General features: G+C 42.1%; 1 protein-coding gene across 1 annotated transcript in view; it reads right to left on the bottom strand.

Annotated features, from left to right (window-relative positions):
- The window catches only part of Prune2 (prune homolog 2), a 255,447-nt gene that overhangs the window by 205,767 nt on the left and 30,315 nt on the right, over positions 1 to 19,365 (bottom strand). Inside the window, exons 2-4 of the mRNA XM_026781692.1 lie at positions 12,767 to 12,871; positions 9,209 to 9,411; positions 6,130 to 6,293 (exon numbers count right to left, since the gene is read on the bottom strand). Of these exons, the coding sequence (XP_026637493.1) occupies positions 6,130 to 6,293; positions 9,209 to 9,411; positions 12,767 to 12,871 (472 nt within the window). The remainder of the gene's footprint in view (positions 1 to 6,129; positions 6,294 to 9,208; positions 9,412 to 12,766; positions 12,872 to 19,365) is intronic.

Below are 19,365 nucleotides of genomic sequence, written 5' to 3'. Positions count from 1 at the left end.
ACACACACACACACACACACACACACACACACACACACACACACTATGATGATTCAGCAATTTAATGGATTAAAGTTGGCAGCCATCCTCTAGAATCCATCTCTGAGGAAATAAAACAGAGCAGGTTGAGCAGTCTGGTGGGTTTGTAACTGGGTTTGGCACAAGCCCAGAACATGACCATAAAATGTGACTATTAGGTATGTTCACATAGGCCATGTTTGAAAATAATAATAATAAAAGATTCTTCCAGAGAGGAAGGGAGAGAGAAGTAAGAAAAGGAGATAAAGGGAAAAGAAAAAAAAAAAAAGAACCGCACAATAAAAACAAAGACAAAGGGAGAAACCAAAAGATGGACACATTTCCAAGAACCAAGGTCCATGATTTTTACCATCATGACGGCTGTGTCTTTCTCTACATGTAATTTCTTACCCAACTAATTCAAAATATACTTCATAAATGGATGCCTTTCTGGATGAACTAGATGTTAACAATTCATGCCCTGAAATTACTGTTTCAAATTAAGACAAGAGGCAGCGGCCGAGAAGCACCGGTCTAAGGACCTACATTCTCTTCTCTGCCTGCAGCTACTGGGGTGCAGACAGGAAGAAAAGCTCTTCCTACTGCAGCACAACTCAGGAGAATGAAAAATTAACCCCAGCTGAAGGCCAAGTGCCAGAGAGAGAAGCTTATGCAAAAGGCCCCGTGATGGGCAGTGAGGGAACTTGTGGACAAAGAAACTGAGCGCTAGCAGGGGAACTACAGGGGGCACTAGCATGGTGAAGACAGCCGGGGTGGATATACAGAGCTGACTGCAATTTGCAAGACTGGATGCAAGAAAAGCCAGCAACCTCCATACCTACTCAGGTGATGCTTCAAAAGGGGGGAGGTTTCTTCCCCTCCTCTGGCTCTTCAGTGGCACCTTACTTGAATTAAATACTGCACAGGGGCAGCAACCATGAGGAAGGACCAAACCACTTGGCAGCCTCCACTTTGAGTGCAGGCACTCTGGGAAATACAGCTTCATCTGGGTGAAGAAGCTGACTCAGGAGATATGTGTTGTTCTAAACCACTGTGAAGAAGCAAATGGATGCTGGCACCGGGGAAGACCAGACGGACAGGCTCATTAGAAGAAGGAACTAAAGTGTCTACTGCGGTGTTGTAATTTTAAAAGAAAAGAAATTAAACTGAAATTATCTCAAGATGGCTAAATACTCTACCAACCTTGAAACACTGTTGGTTGCACTGGCTTACTTGTTAGCACATATCCCTAATTGTCCTTGGGGCCAAAAGGCTACCGTGGCAAGGAAAACCGAGAAACATAAGGAGCTCTGGTCTACGATGACAGCATGACAGGTTTGCGAACAACCACTGAACAATACCCATAGCAATCAGGTAGTATAGTATATTGCAAGCAGTTTGATAACCCATTGCAGTAGTACGTTTTTGGACTGAGAATATCACATGTGATTGAATCTGAATATGGATTTTTGTGTTGAGAGAGGCACCAGCAGATATAGAGGAGTGGACACAGCGAGAGGACTGATGGGAAAGAAAAGACAACTTTTAAAATTAGTTTGTTCCTTTTGAAGAACAAAGGAACTAAGAGAGTCAGGTAGGTACTCTCGAGAACAGAGATCCATAGCTATACGCCATACCCGACTCTATAACAATGTGAATTTCTCCAGAAGTCACACTTCTGTCTCATTTGCTTCAAAAAGCTCATATCTAAAGTTTGGAAGAGAACACTGTAGCCACAGCCCCAAGTGTTGTATGATATCCTGATCTGATTCTCTCCTCCACTGTTCTTTCTCTTCATCCTGACTCTGTTACTGTTTTATTATATTACATGTTTTTTGGAAGGCTACTTCTAATATTCTGTTCAAGAAGGATTTGAATGACAAAATCAATAATTCATAGATAACTAGCCTAGGAAAGCACACACCGTGTTTAGAGTGTGTGCTGTATGGGATCCATTGATGTAAAGCACGCAATCACACAAAACCCATGTGGAGCAATCTGGGGTACATACACAGGGCTGGCTAAAATATAAAGAAAAGCTAAGATGTAAATGTCATGAAATGAGAATTTATCTGTCTCCAGATAGGAGTGATCTGTAGGCATAAGAAGGAGGCAATGTCTTCACATTCTGCCTCTTTAGCTGGGTAATTATCAAAGGGCATTTCTTTCCTGATAATTTACTAAGCTGCATATTTACATTTTATAGACATGTTTTGTATTCTTTTCTTTGGATGCACTATGCTTCAAAAGGATTAAAATGATATATATATAAATATACAAATATATATAATGTATATATACAATATATATAATGTAAATATACAAATATATGTAATCTTAAAAGTTATACATATAATGACAATTGATGAAAACAAAAGCTAGTCAGTCATTGCCAAATAATGAAATAAATCCCCCTAGGATTTCTACAAGCTAAAAAAAGATAATAGAGAGGTATTAGTGGAAGAAACACTGTCCATATTCTAGGCAGTAAGGATACTATAGGGATGGCCATAACAGCAGGCCATTTTAGCATCAGACACTACCACAACCATGACGTCATGAAAAGAGAGAGTGTATAAACACTATTTTAAACATTTTGTCACAAGATTTCCTGGGAGCATGGGGACCATGGGAGAGGGTTGAAGGGGAGGGGAGAGGCAGGGAGGGGAGCAAAGAAAAATGTAAAGTTCAATAAAATCAATTAAAAAGTTGTCGAAATCTTTATTGAAAATAGATTTTTTTCATTCAAAATATGTTGATTATGGTTTACCCTCCCCTAACTCCTTCTAGCTCCTCCTTACTTCCCAAACCCACCCAAATCCATTTTTGAAAAGTTCATCCCACAGAGTTTTACGATGTGCCAGAAGTATAGGCACCAGCGCAGCAGGTAGGGTAGTGGACACAGAGTACAAGGTCCTTTTATTCCCCCCATGAAGTTGACATTCTGCAGGGACAGGTAGAAGAGTACTAGACAGATAGGAACAAGCACTGTACAGGGGCATCTGAGTGTGAGTCCTCCAGAAAGAGAAAAGTTGGGAATATCTAAACAAACCAACAAACCAACCAACAACAGCAAAAAAACTTCAGGGGTCAGGGGCACAATTCATGAGAAGATGGATGCTTGAAGGGACGGAGGAAAGCTATGCTGTTCACAAGCTTTGAGGGCTTGAATTCTGAATATGATGACTTGTAGCGGGGAACTTGTCCCCATCTTTTACATATGAACATATGGACTGAAATTTGTTTACCCTCCCCCGAGCTGGCTGAGAAGCACATAGTCTTCTCAGAGAGTGGAAGGACATTTTCTTTGCCCACCTGAAATCCACTTGTCACTACACAGATACAACTCGGTGTGACAGGATCTGGGTTAATCATGAGTGTGAGAAGTAAAAGACAAATTCATATAGTATTCAAGTCACTATAAATTTAGAATTTATAATCTGCTAAGTCTCAGGCATAATAAGTATATAGTCTTGTGACATCTAAGAGAGCTATATCTATAACTTCTCATGGCCAAACATGGCATAAAAAATTAGTATTTAATTTTCTTTTGTATTTTTAAGATGTAGAAGAGCACGTAGAAAACGTGTCTAAAATGTGTCATAATGTAAGAAATGCTCTTGTACATTGTAAATATTGTTACACATATTGGTTTAATAAAGCACTGATTGGCCAATAGCCAGTTAAGAAGTATAGGTGGGGCAAACAGACAAGGAGAATTCTGAGAAGAGGAAAGGCAGAGATGCAGTTGCCAACCAAAAGCAGAGGAAGCAAGGTGTGTATACCTTACTGAGAAAAGGTACCAAGTCATGTGACTAAACATAGATACAAATTATGGGTTAATTTCAGTTGTAAGAGCTAGTTAATAATAAGCCTGAGCTAAGAGACCAAACAGTTTATTTAATAAAAGCCTCTGTGTTTTTCTTTAGGACTGAATGGCTGTGGGACTGGGTGGGCACAGAAATTTCCATCTACAGTGTCAAGTTCACATGAAAGTAACTTCACAGTTGCTAATGAAGACTGTTTTGAAAGATTGAAGTTTCTATTGCAAATTAAAGGATGCTAACATTGCTTAGAGGAAGACAGAAAACAAGTCCCTTATACTTGATGTTACATGTAATTAGAGAACTATGAAATCTAAGTTTGACTTCAGGGAACAGAGCAAACTTTAACTCAACTTCTTTCTCATATAACTAAAGATCCGAGAGCTTTACAAAATTCATCTCTTTCTCCCAAATATGAGAAAGTCATTTGACTCTGAATACAGAAACCGAACCTCTGAGGCATCTCTTTAAGGACAGGTTAACTGGTTCACCATCCTTTAGCTCCCTCTGTACGGACATGTTCCACCTCATCTCCATATACATGCACACAGGCAGCACACACATGCACCATGGCCACAAAGTTCTACTAAACATTCTGAAGGGACAACCAGAAGAGACAAATAGTCCCTTCTAGTTCTCCAAATCTGAGCATCATCGTTGTCATCATTAGCAGTCACAGCAGCATAAACAAGCTACATCATTGTGTATTGCAGTTCCGTGTTATTTTGCTGCTTATAAAACCTCATGAAGATGAGTTGTGCTACGTCTTCCCACTAAATAATGTGTGTACTGGACTTTTAAAACAACTGCTCAGTCTCTAAGATACGCAAACAACATGCTCTCTAGTGCTTGTCTGAACACAATAGAATTGCCACACAGCTTTCCCTGAGCTGAGATTCTTGATTGTTTTTATCTTGTCTGCCTTACCACAAAGAAAAAACCCACTTTCTTGGGTTAGCTGAAGGTACCATTTCAAGGACAGCATTGGTACAGACATCCATCGTCACCACAATAGTTATGACCAGTTTCCAGGGGCCATTAGTTCTAGAACTTTTAGAGGAATGGGTGTAACTCCTGGACTTTTTCCCCCTCTAAATTATAGTATAAAGTGAGGCAGAAAAAGAAAGTCCTTGGAAGCGTTGAGCCAGCCTGTCCTCATCTGTCCTGTTTTCTGTTCCGTCAGACTGTCTCCTGACTGGCTGCTGTAGAAAACATTCTGAGGATAATCTGTGCCTACTAGGTCTAAAGTGAATTGCAGAAAGAAAAGAAAGCTTTATACAAAAACAAAAATATTTTTGCAAGTCCCATATGCAAAAGTAACTGAATGGCCTGGGCTCATTTTGAAGAGCCAAGGTTGACGGACACGTTCTAATATGAGGACCAGTATTGGAAGCTGTGGGCTCCAGCAATGGAGAAGAGTAGTATATGGTAATTCCCCAGCGTCTGTAGGAGGCTGAGTTCAGGATTCACATGGACACAAAAGTCTGTGGGTCCCTGTAGACTCATGTGGATGATGTAGTGTTTGTATGCATCATGTCAAATCCTCAGATGTATTTCATACACCATACTATATAACACTTAATACCACAATACTTAATAACCCCTTGCATTACTTAGGAATACAATAGGAAAATGTCAATTGTTATGGTGATTTTTTTTGTTGAATAACAATGAGAGATGCTTTTACTATGATTGATACAAACAGTTTAAAGTGATTTGTTTTTCGGGTTGGTTGAGTTCATGACATGGAGACCATGGATACAGAGGGTTCACTGGACAGTACCACACAGCAGTGTCCCATGTTAAAAACAGATGTGAGAGATGAGCTGGAGGACCATGTATTGTGTCATCGAAACAAAAGTTGGATGTTTTGCCTTGCAGGCAGGATTCTGTGTGGCAAGCATGCATAAGTATTGGGGATATTCCAAGGCCACAGGAACAGGGAATTCTGATCCACACTCACACTGTCCTAGGCAGGAAGCTCCTTTGGAAGCTATTAACAGCCAGAGGAGGGGCTCTCTCTCCAACCAAGATACAGAAGCCCCATTTAACATTCTTGTCTAGTGAAACAGCACAGACCCTTGTGCCTGTTTCTAACTGCACATTTTTAATATTCAATATAATGCTATTCTTTAACAAACTCTTTACTCCCTGCCTCTCTGATGGAGCTTCCCGGGGTCTTTAAAGGGATTGTTAACCCAAGAATGGATCGCACTATTTCTGCATGAACAGGCCCAGAACCAGCCCATTAAGCCTCCCGTCTTGACTCTGGCAGCGCCAGCCTCACCTCTGAGGAGATGTGCCAGCTGCTGGGTGATGAGCTCGGGGGCCTCGTGCAGGAGCTCCTTCAGCACCAGCGAGGAGGAAGACTCCGGGAACCCCAGCTCGCCATCGCTCTGCTCACCGGGGTTAATGACTCTGACAACTGCGGCTTCCAAACTTCTGTCCTCGCTGTAAATTAAACGGAGAGGAAAGGAAAGAGATAAGGCATGTTTTCTCATGTGGGGGATAATTTAGTCTCTACTTCCACATGAATAATAATTTCCCCTAAATGGCCCCAAACATAAATTCTCGTGACTGTGAAGAATAGGACCTGGAGAGTTGGCTAAGACACCTGCACAGCAAGCGTAAGGACCTGAGTTCAGAGCTCCAGAACCCATGTAAATGCCTGACCATAACTCCTTGCTGTGGTCACACCAGCACCACAAGTGGGTGGGTGAACAGGGAGCAGCTGAGCCTTGCTGGTCAGGTGGTCTAGCCAATCAGAGAGCACCCGTTTCAGTGATTGGCCTTCCCTCAGAAGATGAGGTAGGGAGGAAGACTTCTGACATGGATCTCTGGCCTGTATGAATTTGCGGTCCTTTGCATGGGTGCTGGTGCACACACTCACACACACATAGTCATACACACTCATACACTCATGCATATACACATGTACACACACAATCATACACACACACACACAAACATACGAAACACTCATGTACACAGACAATCACTGACACACACTCAGACACAGTCATACATACACACACAATCACTCACACACAGAGATACACACAGATTCACAATCACACACTCTCTCTCATACAAACTCTCTCACACAAACACACACACACACACACACATGCGCGTGCGTGCATGCGTGCAGCAGAGGGGTAAACAGGACCTTATTCTGTGTCTCCTCACGTGCCATTTCCCTTCATCCCTGCCCCCAGGATTCCTAGAGTATTTCATATGTTCACAGAAGCTATGATTCAGAAACACTGTAGCTGTGTTCAGACCCTATGAGATGGGTTCTAGTAAGATCTTTCTTTTATAAATGGGGAAACTGAAGCACAGTGGGGCTAAGGAAAGTGCTCATGGTCAGGTGACCAGAGTGTGGAGCAGGTGGCTTTTAACTTACTAGTACCTGCTCAGAACAGTCACCGAAGCTCAGAAGAAGAAAAAAAACACCACTATGCCTGTGATGGCGTCACTATGACTTTTAAAAACTCAAGACTTTTAATTAGCTAATTAATTAAAATTTGTACTTTTTAATTTTTGGAGTGCTGAAGATCAACCTCAGGGCCTTTGCATGCTAGGCAAGTGTTCTGTCACTGGCCCATCCCCTACCCCTCACCTACTTCATACATGTGATAGAGGTGGGTTTTCTCAAAGCAGACGGATAACAGATAAAACTAGTTTGTTTCTTTTTTTTTTTTTTTTGACTCTTTAAAAACAAAAGAGCAACAGTGAAGAAAGTTAGCTTTTTATTTTTGTGGAATATTCCGTTTCATAAACAACCGCAAGCCCAGAGCTTATAACCTCAGTCAAAGGCAAGCCTAACGTTTTCCATGTTAAGGGGTGACAAAGCTCTCCCCCAATCTGTGTTGTCGTGTTCTCTTTGCTCGTGCCTGATGCATGTGTTGCCTTGAAAAAGTTGGCCATGACTTTAGCCCAGTGTGTGAAAACTAGGAGCACCCAGGCTGTCTGTGGTTTGGGGACTGAGTTTCCTGAAAGATTCACATGTGCAGGAAGGATGGCGTCCCTGGTGGAAACACTGGATGATGCTGAGGGCTTTTAGAGGCGAGGCCTGGCTCAATCCTTAGATCACTGGGGACGAGCCCTCGCAGAGTGTTGGGTGATTCTGGTTTTTAGCTTCTGCCTTGATTCAAGGTGTGGCTGTTTCGTTCTTCTTGCTGTTGATGTACCGTCCTCACCAAAGCCCCCTCTGGTGACCTGAGCTGAGAGTTGACACTCCAGGGCCATGAGAAAGATAAACCTCTTCTGACTGTCTAGGTGGCTGTGTCAGGTACATCATTATTGTGATGGGAAGCTGGAAAATACAACTGACAGCCGAAGGCAGTCCAAACGCTCACCCAAAACTTCCAGCCCCTTCTCAACAGATGCTTGACAAATATTATTCAGAAGAATTTCATTTGCCTCAAACAGCATAGGGATGAAAGTAGACCATAGACTGTTTTCTAAACACTTTATAACCATTTGTATAACTGATGCTGCCTCGGTATACTTTAATTCATATGCAAGTATGTGTCCTAAAAACTGGTTACATTTAAAAATTATTAAATATGAAGGTCTTATTTCAAGGATTCTAAGGTCAAGGTTGGTTAGTGATGGTCATGAAAAATAGGCAAATGGCCAAAGTGTAAAGAAGAAGCACTTCAAACTCTAGGGTTAGCTGATGCCCTTCAGTCAACAGAGCAGCTCACAGAGGCCTCTCTGCAGCCACCTGTAGGGAGGGACTCTGCTTACTCCTCTCCCTTTATCTCAAATGCTTGCCCCAGCTAGCAGTTCTTCCATGCTGAAAGCTGACAGAGAAACCAGGTTCTCATCTGAGCTCCCCACTGAGTGTACATGGCGCCTCGGGCAAAGCCATCAATGACACCCGGCTCTGCATTTCCCGTCTGTGGCATGGGGTGACTGAACGACGTGAGTTGTCAACAGCCTGTCCTTCTTTTACCATAAAAATGGAAAACCAGCAACCACGTGGCCCATTTCCCAGCTTCTCCCCTTTCTCTATGAGATCTCTGTAGAACCTTTCTGCTTTATCTGGTTTCAATTTTTGTTACTTATTTTTAACATCAATACATGGGATTATTGGGACACTGTAAGGAAATATTATTTTGGTAAATTTTACAAGAGCATTCTACTTAAACATGTTTGCAATCTCAAAGTAAAAATGAAGAACTGACATAAACCAAATTTTGTTATTAAAGAAAAAAAATCACTCTTTTTCCTATAAAGTCCTTTCCTTCCTTTCTCTCTCTCTCTTTTAAACAACAATAAGGAGACATTAATAATGGTGACAGCTGAGAGGAACCTGCACTCGGGACAAATGTGCAGAGCTTCCCAGTGAGTCTTACCTCCCCAGGGCGTTGCTGCCCACGAGCGTTATTGATAGCTTTCCTTCTTCGTTCAGCTCATGCAGGTTAATTTCATCTCGGAATATGTGGAATGATTCAGAGATGTTCAGCTCTTCTAAAATGAACCTCGTCTCTGTGAAGTAGCTGAATTCGGTCCTTGGGATGTTCAGCACTGGCAAGCAGAGGACCCCGGGTGGACTGACCTACCGAAGGAGAAGCTAATTCAACCACCGGAAACAGCCATTTCTCCTCCAGAGCGAAGCAAACGGCAAAAGGGAGCCGAAGTCTTTGGGCCATAACTAAGCCATGTGACATTCAAAACGAATCTCCCTGAGCCCAATCACAGAGCACTTTCCACTAGTAAGTAGGCCCTGGTGTTATATTTCTAAATTAACATTACGCTATTTACTTCTCTCTGTGTGTGTGCGCGCGCACGCCACAGCACGCATGTGGAGGTCAGAGGGTAACTCGCACGTGCCGGTTCTCCCCTCCCACCACGTAGGTCCTGGGAAAGGTGATCAGGTCTGGCAGCAAGGATGTTTATCTGTTGATTCATTGTTTATCCATTCACCAGCACAGCCAGGATGAATTGACAAAATAATTAATTAATTAATTGGGGACAGACTCAGGTGACACAAGAAGGCAGATCTGTCCCTATCGAAATAGGATACTTGCAACCTGGGTTTAATCAACTGTTCAAGTCTGCTATAGTTAAATCTTCTGCTTCCTCGGGGTCATCAGGAAAACTCTGTGCTGACATATGGTTTGTGACATTCAGTTATGACATTTAAAAAATTTATTTATTTTTATTTTACATACATTGGTGTCTTGCCTGCATGTATGTCTATGTGAGGACGCTGGATTCCCTGGAACAGGAGTTGTGAGCTACTATGTGGGTGCTGGAAATTGAATACGGGTCTTCTGATGAGCAGCCAGTGCTCTTAACTGCTGAGTCACCTCTCCAGTCCTGACTGTGACATTTTTAAAATGCAAAACACTTGGGACTCAGGTTTAGCACACATACTAATAGGTTATAATCTCTACTGAACTCATATATTGTATTATTTTATATATTACATATTGTTATATACAAAGACTTATGTTCATAAAACTCTTACATAAAATATTTGTGGTGACCATATGGGGAGGAGAAGAAAGAGAATTTCAGATTCACCATAAATTTATTCATCTATATAGATTTTAAAGTAAAGTATTTTAAAAATTACTTTAAGGGCTTGGTGACACTTTATTTCTGAATAATTAATAGCCTTTATTCTCGAGTCCCCATGGCTCCGTCACAAGCATGTGTTTATGACACAGCTCAACACCCCAGTGTCTGTCTCCCCTTTAAACATTAAAGAGGAAGGGTTGTTTTGTTCTGCTGTGTATTCCAAAACATAAAACAATCAGGCAGCAGTAGACATTTAACAAATATTTCCTGAATTAAATAAGTGAACCAGACGCTGCTGTTGTACACAAAACACAAAATCTTCTCCACTGAATGGATTTTCCTTGCTCTGTAATGCTAATACTGAATGCCACTTGCATAACCATCACTAGTGACTTGTGTAGAGCACGTTACTCTTCCTAACTGACAGTTGTATCTAACTCCTGCCAACGCAGTCGAGAATACACGAATCAGAGTGTGTGTCCCAAGCTGTCCATGCAGGACTTATTCTGCAGGAGGGACCAGCAACTAGATGCCAGCCACAGCCCCTGCTTGATGAATTGGAGAAAGCCACTCTCCTTTCTGAGCCTTCACTTCCTGTTTCTGTCGCACGGGCACGGTATTGGCCTATGTTCTGCTCACCAGAGCATGCGAAGCCACAGAGCCCTGAGAGACTGAGTATGGTTCTCAGGAAAACTCTATAGAGGCACAGCCCACAGACAGCAGGCAAGACCTACCACGCTAAGACAACAGCACGGTATCTTAGTTGGGTTTTCTATTGCTGTGATAAAACAGAATAGCTGAAAGCAACTTGGGGAGGAAAGGTTTTATTTCATCTTACAGATTGTAGTTCATCGTCCAGGATTCAGGGCAGGAGCTGATGCAGAAGCCCTGGAGGAGTGCTGCTTACTGGTTTCCTCCACCTGCTTTCTTATCCGGCACAGGACAACCTGCCCAGAGGCCACACTGTTCTGCCCTATGGGCCCGGCCTTCCCCCATCTATCATTAAACAAGAAAATCCCCTGTAGACTTGCTGACAGGCAATCTGAAGAGAGGCATTTTCTCAGTGGATGCTCCTCTCCCCAGATAACTGTAGCTTATATCAAGTTGACAAAAACCAACCAAACAACAAACAAACAAACAAACAAACAAACAAAAAACCAACCAAGACACATGAAAACAACAAGGTCCCCAGAATGTGACTTTAGTAAAGCCACATTTGTTTCTAGGCTTAGTTAAAAGTCTCCAAAGGAAGGGAGGGTCTATCAGTCTGTTTTCCTTTATCTATCTACCGACTGATCATCTATCTTTTATCACTCACAATTTTTCTACGTCCTTTTTGCACGATGCATCCTCATGCACGACACTACAACTATAGTTGGTGATGTTATTATTATTATACACCCTCTTTAAACTGCACATCGCTGGTGGTCTTAGAGTCAATCCAGCTCCGCCAACTGGATGAGCAGTGGCGAACAAGGGTTGTTTAATACACACATCTCAACTGAGACACATTCATCTTCTCAGGCCAATTGCTCTTCCTTGCAAACTTCAACAACTTGTAAGACACATTTGATGCAGAGCCCACATGTAGAGATGAGACTACGTTACCCATCATTTTCCCCAGCTGCCCTAAAGCGGTGCCGGCCACCCACAGCTTATTCTGGAAGACTAGGTTTTACGTGAATTTAAATCGCTCCAGATCAGCTATGCATAGTGTCAGGGGATCCAGATCCAAACAAAATCGAAATAAAATAAACCAGACTCTGGAAAATTAAAAATTCCGTGAACCTTCTGGAAATAGTACCCAAACATTCAGAACATATATCTGAGGGGTTTCAGGCAATAAATCCCATTATGATGCACTGACAGAGTTTAGAGATGGGAAGTGGCTGAGTCTGTTTCACAGAGCCAAGAGATTCTCCCTCAAGGGACATCTTCATCAGGGCTAACCGGCAACAACTAAGACTTCCAGAACCTAGACTGAGCATGTCATACCCTGTTTCTGGTCTCTGGCTTCATGTACTGCCCATATGTGTTGTTATGAATGTTTTTTTTTATCCCCAAAGGCACAGTTACATAGTGCATGATAAAGAAAAGAAAGAGGCCCCGAATCCTGCTTTTTATTGTTTCTCTAAATTCTCATAAAAGCAACCAGCTACTATGCTGTTTGAAATGCTTTTGAGAAGAAACCAGTAAGACACAAGCAGAATAATGTTTAACATACAGGAGATGCTCAATAAATGCCTGTTGCTTGCTGGATTTTTCATATTTTTTATCTATAATATACGTGAACATGAGAAACTAAGTTAGTGACTCTTTTTCCCATATTTATTCTTAAAAGACACATAATTCAGGTACAAAGGATATAATAATCCCTTTCTCCTCACCTTGTCCAGAAAGTATGCATATGTGAAGGCAGAAATGAGAGAATCCAAGTCACATGACTTAGGTCCAATAACGGCATGGACTTTCTCCAACTGTTTACTTCGATCCTGCAACCAATAAAAAGAAAAATCACAATTTTACTTGCTTCCAACCAATATAAAGTGGAAAATCTTCAGTGTTTTTTTGAAAAAGTATGGTTGTCTATACTCATAAACAGTGGCAAAAAATAATAAATTTATCACAAAATTATATAAAAACTATGTATTATGTTAACATGTTCAAGAAAAAATAATTTACCTTTATTAAGGCTACCTATGGGGTCTCCTACCATTCTGGGAGACCCATCTGCACATATAGGTTTATACACACACATATGCAATACACACATACACCAAAACATGACCGTCTACAGATTAACTTCCTTTGAACTCTATCTCTGAGCACTACTTTCTCAGTAAGAGGCCATGTTGCTGTGAAGGCTGGTGGCCCCGAGTGCTATGATTGTCTCCCCATATAAGACATGCTTCTTAGTTTAAGAAACAATGTAACTTTTTCTCATATCTCTCCCAGGCCAAGTAGTCAAACAGATATTTGGAAAGGCTTGATTTTTTTTTTTTTTTTTTTTGCGTTCTGTCTTGGATGCCAAAAATATTCTATCTATATTGTCCTAGCTTTTGGTAAATGAAAGCTTTTTCTCATTCAGAAAGAGAAATGTGATTTCCATCATTGGTCTAAAAGTCCAAATTCCATTGCTTCTTTCAAAGTGTATATATTCACTTCTCTAGAAAAGAACACATACTTTTCTGTCATTTGTTTGTTTGTTTTTGGAGTTTAATCAACAGCTATTTAAACTCTTGTATAGAAAGCTGACATTCCTTTGAAATATCAAGACCTTAAGTGCTTCTAGAAAACACCGTAACAAATTGCCTGGCACACAAAATATAAAATAAATTTATATCTTTTCTTTTCCTTCTTTTCCCAGGCTGGCCTCAGCTTCACTCTGTTGCTGATGGAGGAGAACCTCTGATCTTCCTGCATCCCCTCTCCAGGTGCTGGGATTACAGCAAGCTCCACCACGCTGGCTAGCAATCAGTATCTTCACAGTGTGAGGGCAGTGGCCCCTGAGTTCACATCAATCGCTTTTCACCACGAATTTCCATCTCCCTGTTTAAGACCCACTAGGCAGCCACAGATTGTGGATTTGCCCCAAACGGCAGGAATGCTCAGGACTGCTCAACAGCAAACACTTAGGGTTCCTTCATATGCAGACAAAAACAAAATATCAAAGCACACCTAATAACCTAGCAGCTATCTTGCAAATGAACTGGACAGTTTTCTTATCATTTGTGTAGAACTGGTGATATCAGAGTCAGAAACAAATTATTAAAAATTACTAAACAATAAAGATTTGGCCCAAGCACCAAGATGAAGTAAATGTTTTCGAATTATTTTACTGTTTTACATGAGACAATGTTCAGGGAAGTGTGAATACATTCTGAGTATATTTATCCCTCATCTACTCTCCTCCCCTACCCTTTCATGTCCTTCCCCTTCCCACTAGTCCCCTTTGTCCCCCCAGACAGTTTCTCTTCTACCTCCATCCCATCTGTACACAGACAATTTTATGAATCAATAAAAGATGAAGAAAATCTTGAAGGAGGTTGGGTAGAGTCCATCACAAAGAAAAGTGGCAGAGAGATTTTCCATAAATCATGCCCATGTCATGACACTGCTAAATTAAAACAGACTCATAGTTTCAATTTCTTTGATATTTATTTTTTAAGCAAACAACATATTTAGGGTGTCAAACAAACTCTAAAGATGATTTCAAGCTCCTTCTCCCATTACTACCTAGTCTAGCTCTCATGCCCCACCCCCCTTTTCCAGCTTCTAACCTTGCAAATGCACAGCTGACTCTCAGAACTTGAACATCCTCTGAGGGGGTTAGTGCAGGTTTAGATCTCAAGGTCAAGACAAAAAATATTCTAGAAGCACCTAAATAAATTTAGGGAAATAGAATTCCAGCCCATTACAACATGAGCAAGTGTATTAAGATATCACATTCCTGTAATGCTGCTCTTCCGAGAAGCTCAAAGATCTGAGGAGACATTACCTCACTTCTCCCATATCTTATGAGACAGACAATAGGAAGATCAACAGTGCTTTTTACAGGTCAGAGGAGCCTGCGATGGGGCCAAGCTCGTTTCTAGACTCTACAGCCTGACACCATGAGAGCTACCCCTGCCGCATCTAACCACTTCATAATGCCTTAATGAGTCTGAGCCCACTTGAGTGGACATGGCACCACAGGAAAAGAGAAAGAACTAAATACGCACACTAAGTACAGAGATGCTGCAGACACTGGGGACATTGACACAACTGGCTTACCTATCTCTTATCTAGGCTTCATCACTCCCAACATAGCTCTGTGTCCAACCCTCAACTTACACAAAAGAAGGTGTGCAGGGCATAGCAATAGCTCCGTGTTGATGCATTTCCAGAGACAACCGCAATTATTACTTTAGAAAAGAAAGGAGCTATATAATGAGGCTTGGGACTCCAAAGGATACTAGCCCAGTTCTCACAAGACAGGACCCTTCTACAATAATCATGGTCTATCTTTTTTACTGAAAGAGACAAATGACACATTCTCTTTGAGGTCAGAGCTGTGGCAGACTCTGGTGAAAACCCCTGAGGACTCCTGTGGTGTTGCATGCCTCTTTCTGCATATTCTCTCATTTCTCCCCTGGCTACTCCTCTCCCCTGGCTACTCCTCTCTCCTGGCTACTCCTCTCCCCTGGCTACTCTTCTCCCTGCATATCACATTATTTCATTGTCGTGGTCTCATCTGATGCCATTCATCAATACGATGGCTACCTCAGTGGTCAGCTTGACAGGATCTAAATTCAGGTAGGAGTCAAGCCCCTGGGCATGTCCGATTGGGGGCTTCTATTATTAATAGATTGGTTTGATTGAGGGCTGTACCATTGCATGGCCTGGAGGTCCTGGACTGAACAAGGACTGAGTGAGCTGACCTCCAGCCCTCGTCTCTCTGTGCTTTCCGACTTGGGATGACCAGTCTGGCCTCGAGTTTCTGCCCCCGCGGTTTCTCCACTGTGAAGGGCTTAATCTGGCACTGGGAATAAAACACACCCTTCCTTGGCTTGCTTTTGGCAGTTATGCTATCATGGGCAACCAGGGTAACTAACACATCACCCATCTGCTAACCCAGCTAGTGCCACAGTGCCTAAGCTCCAGCACTTTCTTCCCGCGCCATGCTCCAGTGTAAGAGAAGAGCTGCAGAAACGATGGCCTCTTGAGCTGCGTGTGTTGGAGCTGATGAACTCAATAATGAGATAATGGGAAGTGTGAGCACTGCTGGAAGATTAAGAGTGTGCTTAGGTGAGGTTCTTGGAAACTCTGATGTTTGAGGAAAGATGTGAACCCAGGGAGCGGAGCCTAAAGATACCACAGGCCATGGGAAGAATATGTGCAAAGATCCTGAGGTTAGAAAGGGTCCAACATACTCAGCAACTGACAAGTACATGGATTGCCTAAACATGATTTTATTAAGTCAGCAATGAACCGCTCTGGCACGTAAATGAGACTTTTTATCAAAGTTAACTTCCTAGCTCTTCTTAAAAGCCAACAAAATACTCGCACATTCAGACAAAGCACTCATACACACAAAATTTTAAAATACTATATGCTAAATAGGATCTTTGGCTCACTAGCTGCCTGCTCTGGATTCAAATGATAGAAAAGACTAAAACTTGGCATAGTGGCACACATGTGTAATGCTAGAAAATCGGGAGGCTGAGACAGGAGAATCACAACTTTGAAGCTATGCTAAATTTCACTGTGAGATTCTATGATGGTTAATCATTGTCAACTAGACTAGATTTAGAATTGCCATGGAAACACTTCTGGGTGTGTCTATTGGGGTAGTCTGAGAAAAGTGTTACTCACTGTGAATGTGGCCAGTACCAATCCCTGGGTTAGGGTCCTGGGCTGAGCGAAAAGAGGAGACCTGAGCATGCATGTGACCAGCTGCTGCAGGCTCCTGCTGCTACTCCCTCTCTGCCGTGCTGGGCGGGACCCTTGAGCAGTCAATCAGAAAGCTTCCTCTATACTTGCTCTTGTCACGGCAGTGAAAAAAGGAACTAATTATCTCAAAAAAATTATTTAAGAATAAATTTCCAAAAACGAAATTAAAAAGTAATAAGAGACTAAGAGATTATAATTAGTTTCTTCTTAAAGTGCACGTCAGCTTGTGGGACAAAGCAAAAGCATTCGACAGAACAAGCAAGCACAGGACACACAAGCATATGACATTTAGTGTTCCCATAAATGTCATAATTTAATTGGTGACCTAATTAGGAAAGAACCAAGGGCTTTCAGTGGTTAGGACTGAAAAGGATCATGAGGTAATATAAGCCTGATAGGACCAAAATAGCCAATTCAGATAAATTTATGTTACCAGTAGCCTCTGCCCTCATCACTACTAATTCCAAACTCTTGAGGCTAAGGAAACTGGGCTAAAATGATGTTCTGAATCCTTACAGGAACCAACAAGGGAAGGACCAGGCTGGGAACACATTTTCACACATTCAGCAGCAGAGCTAGGAACAGCTGGATGCGCCCAGTGGACTACAAAGCGGGAGGTGTTTTTACAACAAACAGTGGAAGGAAGATATGAGTCGCTGACATTGATTGGCTACAGATAAGAGGGGCAGGACAATGTAAAGCACAAAGCATTTAGGAACAGACATGATTTGCTACAGATAAGAGGGGCTTACGATGTAAAGCACAAAGCATTTGCGAACAGTATAGTTTATAAGAAAAGTTGTGGCTATAGTCCAAATACTTAAGGCTAAACTTAAGGTATAGCCTTGCTGGTCAGCCATGCAGGGATTTAAGTCAGGGCCTGAATAAAAACATTTAGGAGTGTGAAACTGTGTTTTTGTTGGTTTGGTCTGAAGCTGTTTATTTATTAACTCTCTTCATCTCTCCCTCTCCTGCATGTCTTTGAAGTTACTTTGGGACGCGTGAGAGTCTTCCTTTTGTTATCACCGCTCTGCTCCCAACCAATCTCTGTGTTTTCTCTCTGGCTTCTGCTTGCCACACTGGAGGACACCTTCTTTCCGCATCTCCGATTTGAGAAAACTGGGGAATGGGGACCAGTTTAAACACACTAGGCTGTGAACAGCTGAGGTCAGGGAGACTTGAGCCGCTGTTGTGTGTAGGTGGTGGGGATCCAATTCCAAACACTGCCTGAAGACCTTAGATGAGCTGTAGGTTACCCGTTCACTTGAGCGAGCCTCTAGTCTAACAGTTGGATATGTGCACTCAACTTCTCCTCCCTTCTCTGATGTATATACCCCTTTTCAACTGGTTTACCTGCCGATCTTGAAAACAGAATATTTTCACATGGACTGACTTCAAATATCATTATGTACACTTATCTGCATAGTTCATTTTACCAATGGTGTGGTGGGTGTGTGTGTGTGTGTATGTGCGCGTGTGTGTGTGCATGTGTGTGTGTGTGTGTGTGTGTGCATCGATTGTTCAGGGCTGTTTTGAAAGCTGTACCATTATATTTCCTCTATAACTTCAACTTTGAAACATCAGGACTGCACCCCCAAATCCTTACCTTCACCAAAGAGTCCACAAGGGAATCATCCAACAAGGCTTTCTGAGGGGTCTTAATTTTTTAGCTATCTGCCTTGGAAGTGCCTCTATCTATAACCAACTGGTCCCTTCTCATGTAACAGTTAGTGCATACTGGAGTTTGTCTTCTGTGATTTACAAGTCTCAAAAATCCCTTCAACTTACCCTTTCAAGACTCAAGGGCTGTCATCTTTTTCATGGTGATAGACGAACCTGGGTCTTTAGTCTTTCTCCTCAGTTCTGACCTATCTCGTGTCTCCTTTCTGCATTTAGTTCTCCACAGGAAAGGTGTTCACACTCTCTGGGAGACAGCGTTCTATCCCCAGGGTTCTATCCCCAACCCATCCACATCAAAGGCAATATGGGGGTTTCAGAGACGGAGTGCAAAGGATTCCCCTGATATCTGGCATGCACCCATGCCTCCCAAGGTTCACTAGCAATTTCTTATTTTAAAATTTGCAAATTAGAACGTCACAAAAGGGAAAGACACTCAGTTCCCGATGGAATCCATTGCTATGAACACTTAGTGTACTCCTTGCAATATTCTCTCCCCGCACTTCTGTGAGGGCTCTTTCCTGCTCTATATGCTTGTGTCCTCTCTCTTGAAATTTAACAAGGCTCTATTTTCTTAAAATTCTAGGATATAGATGCTGCAGTGGCCAGAAATGATTTGTATTTGTTTTGACTGCTCCTTGATACATACACTTAATGGCTTTCTTCAATATGGCCTTTTTAATTTATCTACTCGATCTTCCACTGCTAGAAACTTTAATTTTTCTTTTTTGATTTTTTTGGAAACAGTTAAACCTTCTGCAGTGAAGCCAGGCAGTGGTGGCGCATGCCTTTAATCCCAGCACTTGGGAGGCAGAGGCAGGCGGATCTCTGTGAGTTCGAGGCCAGCCTGGTCTAGAAGAGCTAGTTCCAGGACAGG

This window comes from Microtus ochrogaster, chromosome 8 (assembly GCF_000317375.1).
Source record: "Microtus ochrogaster isolate Prairie Vole_2 chromosome 8, MicOch1.0, whole genome shotgun sequence".
NCBI lineage: Eukaryota > Metazoa > Chordata > Mammalia > Rodentia > Cricetidae > Microtus > Microtus ochrogaster.
The sequence above is the reverse complement of the archived record's forward strand: the minus strand, read 5'-3'. Positions and strand labels throughout refer to the sequence as shown.